Below are 16,946 nucleotides of genomic sequence, written 5' to 3'. Positions count from 1 at the left end.
CTAGGCAAAGAGGAATTAAGAGTCATTCACAAACAGGAAACCTCCTGCTGACATTCAGCAGTGAAGTTGTTTTCAGAGTGCACCCATTGTGAAAAAGAAAAAGCTTCATGAAAAGCAAGGATCAGACAAGGGGAAGTGAGAATACCAATGCCAAGGAGGCTAAAGCAGCAAGAGATCAGAGAGAGCAAATGCAGAGCTAGCTGAAGGCAGCCTGTTGATTTTCATTAGTGACTTTGCAGTCACTAACAGGTGAATAGGAGCTTCTACCCTAGGATGGTACAAAAGACATGGGCTTACAAGTATTTAATAAAGAGTTTTTAAAGCCTTGGAGGAATTCAGCCTTGGGAACTCAGGAAGACAGCTGCCGAAAACCAGGATAAGTCAACGCAGGAAACAAAGGAGAAAGTAATGAAAGGAAGTTGCATGCAAGTGACACAAGAAAACGGAGTAGAAGAACATGTGCATTTAACAGAGGATCCTCATGCCAGGTAACTACAATATGAAGAAGGTTCACGTGAGGCCACAGGTCCTTGGCCAGCCTAACCTTTTCTGTGTTTCAGCTTTTTTTGAGCCATCTGTTGAGAACAACTCTGTGCTCTAAAGCACGATTTTGAATTCAGCAGAAAAAAACCAAGGTAAGACACTGATTGCAATTGAATGTTACTACTCCCAGTCATTTAAGAAGTACCTGAAAGTTTGAATTGAAATCCAGAGTTAAAATAAGGTATGGCCAACAGGGCCAAATACTTCAGGCATTTTGTGTAAGCGGAAGGTTTTCTGTGCATTGAATTACAGGCTCTTAAAATCCGTGTTTTGTCTTTAGAAATTTAGGACAAGCAAACTCAGAAGACACCGAGATCAGTATGTGGCTAAACTCAACTCAAGATGACAACCTACAATCTCCATTATTTCACTCACATAGAAACAGGTATTGTGAATGTCCACTGATGTCTGGATATCTAGAAACCATAAGGAATCAAGGTGAACCCTTGTGGCATGCACTGTTCTAATACGAAGACAGATGCTACGAATGCAAAATTATAGAGTTGACACTCTTTGCAGTATTTCTCTCTCCCTCACGTAAATTGCCTCAGTCTTCTGAGAACTCAGTATCAACCTCAGGTCATGTATCAGTTGTTAAAATAAACTAAGCCACAGACTTCTTGGAAAAGATGCTCTTTACACCTAAAAGTACTCTTATGACTCTGACGCCCAGTTAAAAGCCTACAGGATGAACCACCATATTACAACATCATTACCGAATTCTTAGGACTTACCACTTCAAACCCCTCTTTATTTTGAACATCTGTCTTTTAGGGAGTCTGCTGCTGCCTACACACACATAAACAATTTCACTTCATTGCTCACTATTGCAATAGTGCTACTTGCCCTTCCACACAACTGTCCTCACTTCCATTTATTTCTTGTGCTTCTAAAAGTTCTACAGGTTGAAATACATTGACACCTCTACTTGCCCTGTTATGTCTAGACAACAAACATCTGAAATTATAGCAGGATATTCATGTGGCTTATTGAGTGCAACTTCCCTGCACAATACAGAAAGAATTGTCTTCCTTAGCTCTCAATTTCTAAGTTTGGACAGCTATATCATGACTCTGGTTTTATACTGAAATGCTCAGGCCTTAAAGGGACAAAAATTTAATGTGTGTGTGGGGAAGTGTTACCCCTCTACTCTGATTTTATATTCCAATTTGGTAAATAGCTAGCTTTAAGCAAAACACGTAACTTTAAATAATTCCAAGTATAAAAACCTTCTTTTGGTACCAAAACTCAGATGTGAATGTTTTCCTGTTCACTCCTTACAAGAATCATTATTAGAATAAGGATAATGAAGAAGAAGAAAATGTCAAGATTTTTCAGCAATTTAGAACAGTATAATACTGGAACAGCATGACAGACTGCAGAGAGTTTATCTTAATTGTCCTATTTTAGTTTCCCCACAGAAAATTTTAGGCTGAGCCACAAAGGCCAATAGTCCCATGTACATTTATGCCTAAATGTAGGAAGCTCCTGTGCTGAAACTACCACTATCATCACTTTGCTGCTGGACGTCATCACGCTGTATTCTGTACCAGTTAGTCATGTACTAGACAAAATCTCACTAAAATATTTACAAAAGAAATGAGTGGCATAGCATCAACACTGCTTGGAAAGCCATTCCTTTTTCTGGGTGAAGTCACAGAAAACAATAGGAGCTAATACTCTCTAATGTGGAATACTTTCACATGAACAGATAGGTACAGGAGGTGACAAGAAAGAAAAAAGATGAAAACAGATTACTCTAAAAATGGGAGGAGTTTTTACAGAAACAGAGCTAATGGAAGGCAGATGAAAAAGGGTTGTAACAGAATTATTTTAGAGGAGGTGGATGCAGAGACAGGAGAATTAAAAAGAAAAGCAAAAGAAAGGACACAGCAGTAATTGGTGTGTGTCTCAGCTAGAGAAATGACCTGTCAGGTACGTCTGAGAGCCAGAAAGCCAGATACAATGCATGCATTCAGCACTGGAATAAGAGCTCTGCAGAGAGAGCCTCTTGATCTTCAGACACTGTTTCAGGGGTGTAATTCTGGCAGCTAACCCTTCCATCTCCCTCAACCAAGATGATGTATAGAAAGTACGAAAGAAGAACAATATGTAACTTTACAACCCTAACAAAGCCTAGGAAGTCAAAAGATTAAAATAAATGTTCCAGTCACTGCAATGTGGCCTGCGAAATTGCAGAGAGGAAAGCACATCAGAAATGCTTGTGAGTTTTGTTTGAAAACCGAAAGAATGCATGGGTTCTTATCTGCGTTGTCATTCCTACCAGTCTCCTTAGTAAGCGTACAGCAACTTTACAGAGGATTAATTTTTTTTCCTCCCCTGTTGTCTAGGCACAAACCCGAATTATTCCCTGTTGAACAAGCCTGCCAAGATATCTTATGACACTATGCAACTCCATTCCTTAGCTTCATAAGGACAATAACAAACATCATTTACACATTGACTAAGCCATTTCTTCCTTATCACTCCCCTTTCCTTTCTTCCCCTCCCAAGACAATCTCTTCCTGGATTTGTGAAAAAGGAAAATTAGATGATTATAATGCAACTGCTAATATTGGATGTTAAATTTCGGTTTTGTCCTGTACTCAGAGATTAGCAAATTGGGAAAACTGATTTCTCCCTAATTTGCTCTTCATTGCTGACAAATTCAGAAGATTATGTGCATTCGGATGCCAAGGATGATTACATATGGAAAGAAATTAAATAACAAAAGTATAAAGATAAAAATTTCAGAACATCACAATAACAGATTAACAAAACATCCAGACTAGATCAGAGGCTATTCATTATTAATATTATGCACGATTAAGTCTCACAAATCTGGGCACTATTTCCACTGTATCCTCACCTGTCACTTTCCACAATACCTGTTATGTATATGGTTCATTCATAACTTTACCTGGGCTCCTATGAATTTGTCTATGGCATTTTGTGAGCGTGTTAGAGCCCAAGCTTGTGAACAGATGGAGTGAGCACAAGCAGCAGCAGACGCTTTTTCAGAAAGTGATCTTGCTAAGGTTGCAAGAAAGTACAGGCTATGGGAGGTGCTCTGCCACCTTAATATGCACAGTATCCCACAAATAAGCACAACCATCTCTTTTGGGCATCCGAGGCAAGTCTGAAATAGGGTCTAATCTTACTTCATTCCCCAAAGTGGACCAGTACTGCCCTGCACAGTGATTTTGACTACTGCTAACAAGGCAACCTGCCATGACAGCAGTCAAGACAGACAGAGCAGTAAAAAAAAAAAACAAAACAAACCAGCATTCTCATTTAATTCTTTCCTCATCTAGACAAACTGTATAGGACCAAGCACATAACACAGTCCTAAAATCACACGATCGTGCTATAGAATAAATAACATTTGTTGTGTTTGTGTTTCTTCAATCCTTTTCTGTACTCTAACCTTGCACATAAACATACTAGGGCTATAAATAATGTATTTCCAACATTCCAGTCCTGCCAGATGCTTCTTTTCTCGAATGTGAAAAGTAACAGGGATAATACACTAACTTTATGAACCGTGTAGAAGCTTGGAATTTTCACGGTGTTATGTATCTCCACGCACATATACAGGGCAGTGATAGCTATGCATCTAATTATGTTAATCAGGCACTTGTAAGTCAGATGTAGGCTGTCCACCAGTTTATTTCAATTGCAATAATTTCTAACTTTTTTAAAGATTTAAGGTATTTTAAAGAACTAGATCCTCATCTCTTTGAAGAAAATAAAACAAATGGGGAGGGGGGGGGAAGTTATGCTACTAGACTTAAATTCTCTATTTAAAACATATGACTATTTTTAGGCTGCTATTCCATGATTTCATATGCAAGTTACATAGACAGTGGTCACTCTTTTAATCTACCCTAGTAATTAAAATACATATTAATTGTGTAGATGTGCCCAATTCAGGACCAAGACAAAATCTCTGTTTGTGTAGCCTTTTGAATGTGGTCTAGTGATCATAATATGGGACAGAAGCAGAACTCAGGCACTGACTCACCATGTGGCCTCGGCAAACCGATTAGAGAGCGCCAAACCATTGTCGTCTCCCTGAGACTTACCACGTGTGAGATCACTCATGCTGGGAGCAGTCTCTACATTTTGACTCCGGAGATGCTCAGTGTCCCTGTGTGACTCCTGGGATGGAGGTACTGAAGATGCCGAGGAGGAGGAGGATGAAGAGGAAGAGGCTGGTTTGGATTTGGAATGCAAATCATTCAGTCTCAGGAGATTTTCAGGAGTCACAGTGTCTGGATTCACTGGGGTAGGATGCAGTGTGGCTGGTGTTACTGGGAAGAAGCTCTCTCTGTTGTCCTTTGTATGCTTTGGAGTTGTGGGTGTTTCTCCTGTGGACTACATAAAACAAAAAAGGGCAGGCAGAGACAGTGAGAAAATATGTGCCAGTAATTCTGCATATGCTACCTGCTTCAGTGACAACTGCAAGCAGTACAACTTTTTGTAGACAGAAAACACTCTCGCTAAAGTGAATATAAAATCAATCACTATTATAAAGAAATATTTCTCCTTTACGGATTATTTTTCTGTTCTTTACGGTCTATTTATCAAACTAACACTTGGTCATTTATTCATATTCACATTTACAATGCTTTATTTAATAAATCCCTCACAACATAACATACTTTCCTGAACTCTGTTATTAAGCATGAATTACAAACTCCTATGAAGAGAAGCACATTTCTTTCATTTAAAAATATGTTGACAAACCCTTGACCTGAACAAACAGACTTGCAGTGCTTTAAGAGAATTTGCAAATTCTTAAAAGAAATTATTCTTAATGAATGACGTGAGAAAAAAAGGAGAAAGCAGAATAACGCATTTCTTGCAAAATAAGTGATCAGCCTAACCCCAAAGCATAAATTCCCAGTAACAGCAGAACTGAGTAACATTGGTGTCCAACTTGGAACAATGCTCTGGAAGATTTGGTGCCTTTGCAGTGGCACCAAGAGCGATGCTCTTCTCCAAAGCCAGAGCTAAGAATTCAATGCAGTGTCACTGATTATATAGACAGAAGGTAGAAGGGTGACATAAATTTACCAAAGAAAGGAACAAAAGTACCCATAAAACAAGTATCTTCCCTGTAATTTTTATCAGCAACCAAATAAAGTATTCTTGCCTGTCATGCTCTTTACAGTCTTCATTTAATGGAGACTTACTGGACCGTAAAAGATACGGTTGAATGGAATCCTCAATTGTTTAATTGTCTGTCTCATACCTCTGCCTCGAAGAAAAAATCATTTTAAACACGGTGATAAGAGTGTTTGAAATAGAAATATGGAGTTCTGGTGTCAAATGTAAAATCAAATTGGGCCCTAATGTCCTAGATGACCAAAGATTTATTACAATGCCAGAAGAGTCAGCAGAATTTCACTGAGAGAACAGAGTAAATTTCAGCTGCAGAAAATACATACTTAAAATTCAGAGGTGGAAAGCACACAAGTACTTTTTTTTTTTTTTTTTAAATAATTGGTGGAATGTATTTTTGAAGTTCCTGAACTTGATTAATCAACCTCTAAAAAGCATACGATTAAAACCTGCCAGATTCCATCTGCACACAAAAAAATAAAATATAGCAGCTATAGTCACAACAATTATCATATTGGATCAAAAAAGGTCTATTCTGCCTCTGAAAGCAACAAGCTTCTGACGTTTAAAGCATTGGTTCCAGAACTAAAGGTCTCAAGACACACAAATGGGATCACACAAACCTGAGGGAAATTAAGCTGCAGAAGAAAGCCTTAAGCCAGAAGTGAGATCACTAGAGGAAATGTTTTCAGCCGTGATTTAGAGGGAAAACCCTTCACACCCATGCACTTCATTAACTTACATAATACCTTATGTAGAACCTGACGTTTCTCTGCTTGTATTGTATCCAAAATTTTCTCAGCAGAAATACACGAAGGTACTACTAGTTAGGTACATATTTGTTAAAAATATATCTGCATCTCAGACTATAATTCTATAAAAATGCACAGCTATTTCCAGAGACAAAAAGAGGACATTTGGAAAGGAACTCAGCAATATTTGGATAGTACTCAGAAGAAAAATGATTAGTGAGAGAAGGGGCACAACGTCACAGAGTAATTCCTGCTGGAACGGACCTTTGGAGGTCTCTAGTCCAACTTTGTGCTCAAAGCAGAGCTGACTTCAAAGTCAGATCAGCTTACTGAGGGCCCATGTCCAGCCCAGTTCCAAATACCGCCAAGGATGGAGATTCCGCAGCTCCTCTGGGCCCCTGTTCTAGTGCTTTACCACCTTCACAGTGAGTATTTTTTCCTATCACTTCATCCAGATTTCTCTTGTTGCAACTTTAAATAGTGCCTCTCATCTGTTTTCTTCCTCTCTGGTGAAGACAGCAATTCCATACCCCCACCCTCCATTAGTCTTCTCTTCTCCAGGATGAAGCAAGGCAGCTCGCTCTGACTGCATTGCCGTAAGGGCACACCTTTGACCTGTGTTCAACCTCTCATTCAGGGCTCCAGATCCTTTTTGGGAGAGCTGTTCTCCAGCCAGTTATGTTGCACAGGGGTCATTCTGGCCCAGGTGCAGGACTTTGAATTTCTCTTTGTTGAACCTCCAGGTAGTTCCTGTCAATGCAATCCTCCAGTCTACTGAAGTTCCTTTGAACGGTAGGTAGCCCTGCTCTCCAGCATACTGGTGTCACTCAAACTCACTAAGGGTTCACTCCAACCCATCATCCAAGGCATCAGAAAGGATGATGCCCTGGTGTAAGTCTGAGGAATGCCACTGGAACTGGCTGTCAGGTAGAATCCCAGTGGCAGGCCAACACGCATTTAACGAGGCAATGGAGGCAGTGACAAACATTGAAAAGGCCATCTTGTAAGTTGTAGATGATCCAGCACATAGAAAAGGTGGAGACTGAAACAGCCCTTATTGGTGTACACAGACAGAACCAAATTCATATTTTATTTCTCTCAAAATGAAGATGATGTATCAGGGACAAGAAATATACATCAGATTTTATTTTGAATTGGTTCCTCCAGGTGAAGATGTGGTTTGGGCAGAGTAATTTTTTTTTGCAGAGAATCAACCTGCCTCATAAAGAGAGTAACATTTTATTTGCACAAAAGAATAAAGCTGAAAGTAACATGATGTTTCTGTCTCAGTAAAATCATGACTAAAAATTCTAATGTGTAATCAAAAAGTGCAGCCTTATACCAAAGAATGGCAACCAAAGATTTATGGCTTTAAAAGGAATCTTCCAGATGTGACCTGGTGAAGAGTTGTATAAGGCTTCTGTAAATAGACAGGTTCTTTTCAACCCAATGAAACAGAGCCCTTGAGAGGAGAAAAAAAAACCCACCTGCTCAATGACTTTCTTCTCTCAGAAGAGGGTGTGGGGGTGGAAGAAAAAGGAAGAGAAAGCGATCTTTAAAATAAGAGTCAAAGTGTTAAACACACCCTTGGCTACTGTGTATTCTGCAACTTGCATGGCCCTAAGAAAAGGGATTGAAACCTGCTTCATATGTTTTTACTGGACCCTGAAACTGAAGACCACCCAAAAGCTGTAAGCAGAAAGCTAAGACAAGCGCCACAGTGAGGCACATGTTCCTTTCTTTTAAGAGATTTTGAATTTAGTATAGGGGCAAGAATTCCAGTGCCTCTGATCACTAAGTGATGCTACTCACAAAACCCAGGTCAGGGCAATGTCACTAACTATACTACTCAAGACATATGGGGCCACATTTCATCATCCTGCAGATGACTGCCTCCAGGAAAACACAAGACTTTGTAACACTGCATCTGAGAAATAAACCCAGAAAAACTCATTACAGGAAGTCTTGGATTTCCCAGAAGCACTTTATGTTCATCTAGTTCTACTGCTATACCAGCACTAAAGCATAATAAAGATTATTTTCCACAAACATACAATAGGAAACTGAGGAATGGTGACAATCCTTTACCAGTGTTTTATGTGGTTTCTCATGAGATTTTTTTTTAGTTTTTACTTTGTTGTGGCACTAAGTAAAAACTACAGAAATTCTCCTTCCCCCTCTCCAATCCACCTCACTGTGCTGAGCATCTGTTACCACCACTGCATTTGAAATACAGTAGCTTTATTACGAAGTGGCTTTAGTCACCAAGAGGAAAGGAATCTTTTCTTACATTGATGAGGATGCTACTTACAGAAGAAGTGCATATAACTGAAATAAGAATAAAACTCTTTTATCTGCCTTCTTCCTATCTTTCATTGTAATCACAGGTTCATCTTGTCAAGATCAGACTTCCCTCTGGATTTTTAAAAACAAGATGAGGTACTGAAGAGTATGCAGTACTACTTTTGTCTTGACTACTATACTATCAAAGTGGATGCAAGAAACATTTAAGGCTTATTAATATCCAAATGACGTCATAGACGGTGAGAATAATAATCCATTACTTCCATAAGTATCCACTAGCTTTTCTTTAAAATACTTGGCAAAAACGTTCTTTGTTATGAAGTCTGTATAAAGCTGCTATCTAAATGAATAATGAGCATGCGTGTTTGTGTGAACTGTGACTATTTCTGACTTATAGAGGTGACAAAATAAGTCTCCTTATTTGTTAAAACCTTGAATATTTCAGCATACGCCTCTTCTTGGAGAGTTCATTCAGCTTCACAGAGATTATGGACAAACCCTTCCCATGTTGAAAACTGATGCAAAAACAAAGTAAAGAAAATGCAGGAAAGCCAGCACTGGGACAGCCTTCCACCAAGAAAAGTAGCAGCAAAAGTGCAGAATTTTTTCAGGGATGTTAGTGGAAAAAACAGCTCCCTATAGTTTCCCAGTGAGGCACTTCAGTAGTGAGACAACAGCAGAGGCAAAAAGAAATTGAGCATTAAGATAAAACATGAGAAAAATTTCACTTCCTAGACTAGCTGCAAAGTCATAAACCAGACAACCTGACCAATGGTTTATTTTTACCATACCTATTGTTGTTTTCAAAACACAGTTTGATAAACAAAGAAATCCTACAGGAACCTTACTGATACTACTTCTGGAATGGCTCACTGCTCCGGGCCTGTGGGAAAAAGTAACGATCAAATGTTCCATAGAATGGGAAAGTGACAGTCTTCCCAACAGAAGTTTCCTAATGAAAGATGCTGGCACTGCAACTGTTACGTAACATTTTCTTGTTTTTTTTTTTTTTTTTTATTATTCCCATGTCTGAGTTTAGCACCCTAATGGGACTGAAGTCAGAATCCACCTAACAAAAAGGTGCATCTTTTTAAAAGAATACCAGCGCATCACCACAAAGCCTGGAAGCTGTCATACAAACTGGCTAAACAATATGCTGGCCACATTCCACAACTACCACTCCAACTTCTGTTCAACATTGTGTTTTAATTGAACTATGCCTATTCATATTTTTTTCTCAATCGCTCTGCAGCAATATTTGAAAGAAATGTCCTTTGGAAGTTTTCTTCAAGGTACATTAGAACTAGCAGCAATATTCACGATCCAGATTCTAAAGAACCTTATATTTCCTAAGATTACAGTTTTATTTCCCAAGATCACAGTTTTATATACAGAAAATAATGAAGGTTTATATACATATGACTGAACTGCACTCTAGCCTAACAAAATCCTCCATTTACACAAATGCATGCAGGGGCTTAATGTCCTGCTCTACACAAGCAGCCATATTCCAGCAATGCTTCCATACACAAAAACATCATTATTGGACCAACAGAGATAAGGTAGTAGGATGAAAAACACTGATAGACAAAGTAAAAGATAAAAAGTGACTTTTCTTTCCTTCATGTTCACTTAATGATTGCTTTCTGCAGGAGACAGAAGGAGGAGAGTTGTTAATTATATCAAGAATACACCTCCAGGATAGAGTGAGAGGGGGATGCCATGGCAACTGGCAAATGCAACAGTGAAGAAAATGGTCACCCTTTGGTAGGAGTGAGACCATGAAAGAGCTCGTCCTTTTGTCCCCCCTATCCGCACCTCCTCCTTCCCTCTCCTTTCTTGTCATCTTTGCTGCATTAAAGCATACAGACAACTCAGGAAAAACAACTTTTTCTGTAAGCAGTCTCTGACGTCTTGATGTGCAGGAAGAAAAGATGAAAATTAGCAGCATGTGGGTGGAACAAAAAGGGGGGGAAAACACGAGGCAGAACTAGAGATGATTATTTTGTAATTATTTAATATTTTACTTATCTCTTCCCATCCCCAGCAAAGTGCCTTTATAGAAGGCTTTTAGCTGTTTCTTGAAGAGAACAGCTTGGTGGTTTGTTGTTTTGTGGTTGTATTTTTTTTTTAAGTGAGAATTTGAGAAGAAAATGCTCTAGACATTGAAGGCAGTTCAAACAAGTCGCTCACAAGTTTTCTCCTTGAAGAAAAAAGCCTGAAAGACCATGTCACTGCAGTGCTGACTGCATTCCACAGCAGAAGGGGAAAAATCCCCTGAAGTGCCCTCTAGCTTCACTCACAGAAGACAGTTTTTTCCATTCCAAATAAAACCTCACATTCACTGTAAGGTCCAACACAGAGACTGTAACACCACTAGACTGATGCTGCAGAGTCAATCTGAGCACTTCTGAGGTTGCGCGTGGTTCCAGCTGCAGACCCCCCCCCCCAGCAAGCCCATCACCTATGATCCCCTAAAATTCTTCAGTACTAGGCTGCAGTTTAAGATTACCCATTGCCAGCACTGGGAAGAGTTAAACACCGGTGAAAGGAGAAAACAAGACCTCAGTTACTTGTTTTGGAACTAGAGTAGAGGAGTAACAGCAGCACTAAAACAGTGCCTTTCCTCAACAAATACTGCTTTTGTATTACAGAAGCAGCAAAACTTTATAAAACCAGGGATCACGTTGGCAGCCCGCCAGGAGCCTGAAAGGCACGGCTGATTTGCATAACCTGATTGTGCCTTTGTGTTTATAATAAAATTTATTTGTTTTGATTCTAGTGGCAGCTTCTTCAGGAAGCATCATGTTTAATTAGATCTGACACTGAAAGCTGCTGAAGAGTTTTGACTGCAGGTTTAAAAAGGGAAACAATGAGAGCACTGGGAGCTTGGCACCAGACAGTGGGAGAAGGTGGTCATGGATGTGTTACTTTGGAAGAGGCAAGTGAAGCTAAGGGAGAAAGGGAGGATTTGATCAGCCAGAATGGTGCAGGGAGAGCTCGAGGTTTGGCAGCTGGAGCAGGAAAGGGTGGCTGAAATTTTCTTTTCTCTCCCTCACTCTTCAGGGATGGAGTTGGTCCCAGAGCAAGGATTTTTTGGCTAAGGCAGCAGTGAGTCTTAAATAACTCAGTAATGTTGAAATAGCCCCTTCTCGTGACATTTAGATGATATACTATACTGTGAGGAGCCAATAGGAATTTCAGCTGCTACAATGCTACCCATTACTAGGACTTTCTACATACAGTCCCATATTCTCAAGGGTCAAAACACAGGACTAGAGACTTAGTGGCATTTTGGAACTTTGCCTTTGAACATTCTTGTATTTTTAGAGATGTTAAATCCAGCCCTGTGTGCAATGTTGATGCCTGCAATGTTTTAAGCTATTTGTTTTGTATAAATTCAGTACTCAGGACTGGTGATATACAGTATATCCTAACACACAACCACAAAGTTTTACCTGTCCTCTTTAGGCTACCTGTTGAGACAGTTTAAACAGTAGTGAAAGCTGTAATTTTAGTATTAAGGCATTCAATATTGAGTCCACAGTAATAAAAATACCTTTTCAAATTGCAAGTCAAGAAAAAAAGAAGACAGATATGTTCTTAGACTGAGGTATCTCAACATGCATTAATAGAATATTCTGTGCACTATGAAGTTTCATCCTAGCTTTTGCTGCAATAACTTTCCCATGTCGACACGTCCTTAACAGTATCACAGACATCATCATTCTATATAAAATGAAGAATTTAATATGACCAATTTTAAGCAGTCAGTGGAAAGGCTTATTAGAAATTCTCTCATTATCTAGAAGCCTCACAACTGCTTTCTGCCAGCACATCCTCTCCTTGGTCCTCAGGAACACACATTTAAGTGTAATGCTACATCAAGGTCAAACTAGTCTGCCTCTAAATCTTTCACTGTCCCTCAACAAGGCCTCCTTGGCATTCCATTTCCAGGGACCATTAATTTTGCATGAAAATCATAGTTGGCAAGACTAAAAATATATCTTATAACTCGGAGCAATAGCCGACTGCTCTCAGGATCTCTGCAAATCTTTTTGATAACATTCTTAGACTGAGAAAAATCAAAGAAAAGAACAAGCACACTTCAAAATGCTGCTTGACCACAAAGTGAATTAATCTCTAGTGTAGCTTTAGTAACTTAACTACTAATGACACAGTGACCACTACTGCATAGCAATTTCAGCCCATTTGATGTGTGTGTATCAAAAATCTTGCTCACACTGCAGAACTTAAACAGAAAAGGACAAAAAGAGGAGGAGTAACTTTCATCCACACCTGCTCTCCACTCCTGTGTGCTGCACGGCCATACAAATGCCTGTGCCAGCACAGAGGAACATATACCACGGCAGAGGAAAGAGCAGCCACCAAGGAAGCAGGCTTACTTCTAGCAGCAGTTCTCACTTTAAAGTGCTGATTTAACTATGCTATGTTCTTATACTATGACTCACTATCATGTCTTCCAGAGGTATTACTTTAAACAACAAAAAAGTTCAGAAAACTCCAACACCATCACAACTCATACATTCAACCAGAACTACTTACTTTCTTCCCTCAGTTACCGCTCTCCCACCTTTTCCAATTGCAGGACTACTCACTTCATGACTTTAAATACTAGCATAAGCTATTACATATCTTTGAGTCACAACCCCACTCCTGATGGGTCATTACTGGTGGTCATACACCCTTTTTTGGAAGCTGCCATAGTCTGAACTAAATTTAAGTAGTCTCCGGAACTTTGGCCTCTTGTTTTTAAAAACAGTTCAATAGGCTAAAGGGTCAATAGGTGATACTAGAAAATGTGAATATTTGGGAAGATATTTTGTTAAATCCTCAGCATACATTAGTTTAGTCATATGATCAACTCAGCGACTTCCAACAAGAGCAGTTAAATATGCAACAAGCAGCAAAACAAAATTCTCTGAAGGGCTGATGATTATACTGTTGTAACAGATAAAACGATATTTATTTTCAAAGTCTTCACTGGGCAATCTTCTGTAACACTGAAAACTGATCAGACAATATTGCCTTTGTCCTCTTCTCTGAGGATACGGTAAGAAAGATAAACAGCAGCATTAATAGTGTTTAAGAATGTTGCATCGCTACTCGTTAAGATTTTGAACAAAAGTGTGCTGAAATTGATGAATACATCACTTTTAAAAATTATTATTTTGGAATACCGAAAGGTATCTCCCAGCAACTTACACTGAATACATTTTTATATCAATTACTGGAATCTCGTTCATGCTACTCTGTTCCTACACACCATAAAGTATTTTCCTTTTTATTAAACACAAATAAACCCTGCGTACATTTTAGTCTTCCCCCCCTTTCACTTTCACATTAGGTAGTGTTAAAATCTCAGGTTTTACTTCACCATTATGGTTTAACAGTAAATACTTCTTAAAGTAACACTGAACCTAGCCAAATACAAACACAGTACAAGTTATTCATAAAGTTAAGATCTCCCCCCCACCCTCCAATATGGTAGTATACATGGATTAATTTATATTGTATGTACTAGCAGCTTCTTCAAGCTCACAAGTCTCTCTTTGGTAGCCTCTTTGAATGACTGTTTCCCATCTTCAGCTGCTTCTGCATTAGACATTAAAAACTCAAAGCCCCCATTAGCAGGATTTGGTAAAGCAAAACTGCGTTTGCTATGGCAAAACATCAATTACTCCTGAAAGCAAGAGTTGGATCCAATTAAGTTTGAGATGATGTTTAATTGATAAGATGATGCTCAACTGATTTTGTTTAACTGGTAAGGTTCCTCACCCCACTAGAGGTCTAATGTTACAGCATTTTATCCAAGTCTGTACTGAGTACACATAGGTACACCTTTCTGTTAAAGCTATTACAGTCCAAGCACAAGCATACTGTTAAGCATCCTGTAAAGACATTAAGCAACACCTGAACTATGAACAGCAGCCCCATGTATAAAGGACCCTTTTCTGAAACACAATCTTCTGTCCCTGGCACGAGCAGGCTATGTCGCTACCCTATGCAAGATCTCATGACAGAGCATCTACACTTATTTCTTCGTTGATGTATCATATTTCAATAGAGAATACTTCAATTTCAACAGTTCTCCAGGAGCGCAGGAATTTATCGTAGCAAGGTTTTGTATCACCATGTTTTTCTGCCTTCTTCAAAGCTCGGAGCCAACCTTTCTAAGCCTCTTCCCCATGTATTTAGCTGACTTTGTAGAAGAAGTTGTTAAGAGTCTCATTGGCTCAATACATGTCAACATTGCATTAGTCACGAGGACTACAGAGGATTTCTAAAATCAAGTGAAAGGGTCACAGTATTGCCAAGCTATTAAAAAGATTAGATGTCATCACAAAAGTATAATAACCCACTTTGTCAAATTCCATTTACTGATTGCTGTATTGTTTCCTGCTTATGCCTGAAGAGGCATATAAAAAGATTTCAATGGAGTTGTTAAATATTTAGGTTAAAAACTCTGACTGGTCTGGAAGAAAGTTGAAAAGCCATAATTCAAATAATTCCTTATTTTAGTAGCAAGTGAAAACTTTCATAAAGAAACCATATACTGCCTGGACCTGTAAAATACAACAGCCAACAGAGAAAGACATACATCAAGGTGGATTTTATGTTCACTTTTTTTTTTTGAATGTCAATTTCTTGGGATAAGTGACTGAAGAACCACAGGCCCTGTAAACCTACTCAAACTATCCAATAACAAAGCACTTCTCTGTGCTGCGGCAGCTCTATACATGACTCATTTGTTTACAGAAGGCAAATACTTGCCAATTTTAAATAAAACAGGGTTCAGTCTGTTGAAAACAGACAGATGTCTACGAGAGCGGCTATTCCTGTGTCTCCACACTAATTCGTACTGTTACACTAGCAGTAGGGCAGCTTCACAGGGCTTACAAGATCCTGCTAGAAATAGATGAAAATGAGAGTGCAGTATGTAATAGTCTCATTAGCAGGGACTGTTTCCTAAAACCGAACGTGTACAAGCTTCAAAAGTGCATCACATTAAGAGGTATGTTTTATTTCAAGTGATTTAACAGGAAATCTCATCACTTCCGGTGCAGTTAAATACTAGCTCACCTATTCTATCTACTTTCAAGATTAGTTTGTGTGCAGGTTTTTCACCATTCTGATGTTTTGCCACATGCCTCAGTAACTGTTGACTTTGCTGGAAGAGCTGGCATAGCAATCGCATACCCAGAATCCTCAAGAAAGCCCAGCAAGTAACTTGGCTGATACATGCAAGTTTGTTGAGTGGTTTTTAAAAAGGTGAACACATCCAAAAAGCAAACGGTAACATTACTTTTTAAAGCAGCTTATTAGCAAATTCTTTTTATTTTGAAGTCATAAATCAGTGTGATGCCGCCTATTTTTTCCCTAAGATAAACTAAAAAAGCCTTAATATGCTGAGCCCAGATTTCTTTATTAAAAAAAAATTAAAATCTTAAATACCAGACTAGGAGAAAAGAAACACTTCTATTAGAATACCTCTCAACATTGCTGTTCACTTCTATAGTCCGATGGAAAAAAGTTACTGACTTCCTGAGGGGCACAAATTGGAGAAAGTTACCTCCAAGAAAATCTAATAAACTCCCTTTACTCTTACATCCTCTCCTGTTACTCTGCTAAGAGATGCACTGTACAAATGCACATTTTAACTAAACACACTGTTAGATAATTTTTATCTCAGTATTAACAACTGGAAATTTTTATGGTTACTCAAGACTCAGACTTTCTACATAGCACAGGGAAAAACACAGGTTGGCATGCCTCCTGACAACTAAAATTAACACCATTTCAGGAAGAAATGTAGTGTGAAGGTAATCTTGTCTAGAATAAATGCTGTGTAACGGAGTCTGCCCTGAGGGTTTGAACCTCCTCTACCCTCCTGGTCAAGGCAATAATCACCAGTAAAACAGTATTCATCAAAATGAGATGAGGAGAACAAGTACCCATAGATTCAAGAGAATAGTGCATGAAAACACAAGGTTCAAGCTCCACTGAAAGGGACATATCTTAAATGGAAACAACAACAACAAAAAATCTGGAACCTTTCACAAAAGACACAGAAGTATCTGCTTTGTAGACAGCACTAAACCTTGTTACAGGAGTTGACCTACAGCCTCAATTTTTTTCAGCTCCACTAGGTGGAAAAAACCTAAAAGGAAGGCCTCTTAACTCTATATAATACAGAAG

The 16,946-nt window shown here is 38.9% G+C and overlaps 1 protein-coding gene across 7 annotated transcripts in view; it reads right to left on the bottom strand.

The window, feature by feature from the left end:
- The window catches only part of CABIN1 (calcineurin binding protein 1), a 120,436-nt gene that overhangs the window by 10,998 nt on the left and 92,492 nt on the right, over positions 1-16,946 (bottom strand). For all 7 annotated transcript variants that reach the window (XM_052798162.1, XM_052798167.1, XM_052798166.1 and 4 more), the window contains one exon: positions 4,629-4,920. In XM_052798162.1, coding sequence (XP_052654122.1) covers positions 4,629-4,920 — 292 coding nt within the window. The remainder of the gene's footprint in view (positions 1-4,628; positions 4,921-16,946) is intronic.

The sequence above is a fragment of the Harpia harpyja genome, chromosome 9 (genome assembly GCF_026419915.1).
Source record: "Harpia harpyja isolate bHarHar1 chromosome 9, bHarHar1 primary haplotype, whole genome shotgun sequence".
Classification (NCBI taxonomy): Eukaryota; Metazoa; Chordata; class Aves; order Accipitriformes; family Accipitridae; genus Harpia; species Harpia harpyja.
Note: the sequence above shows the minus strand (reverse complement) of the source record. Positions and strands in the feature narration are given on the sequence as shown.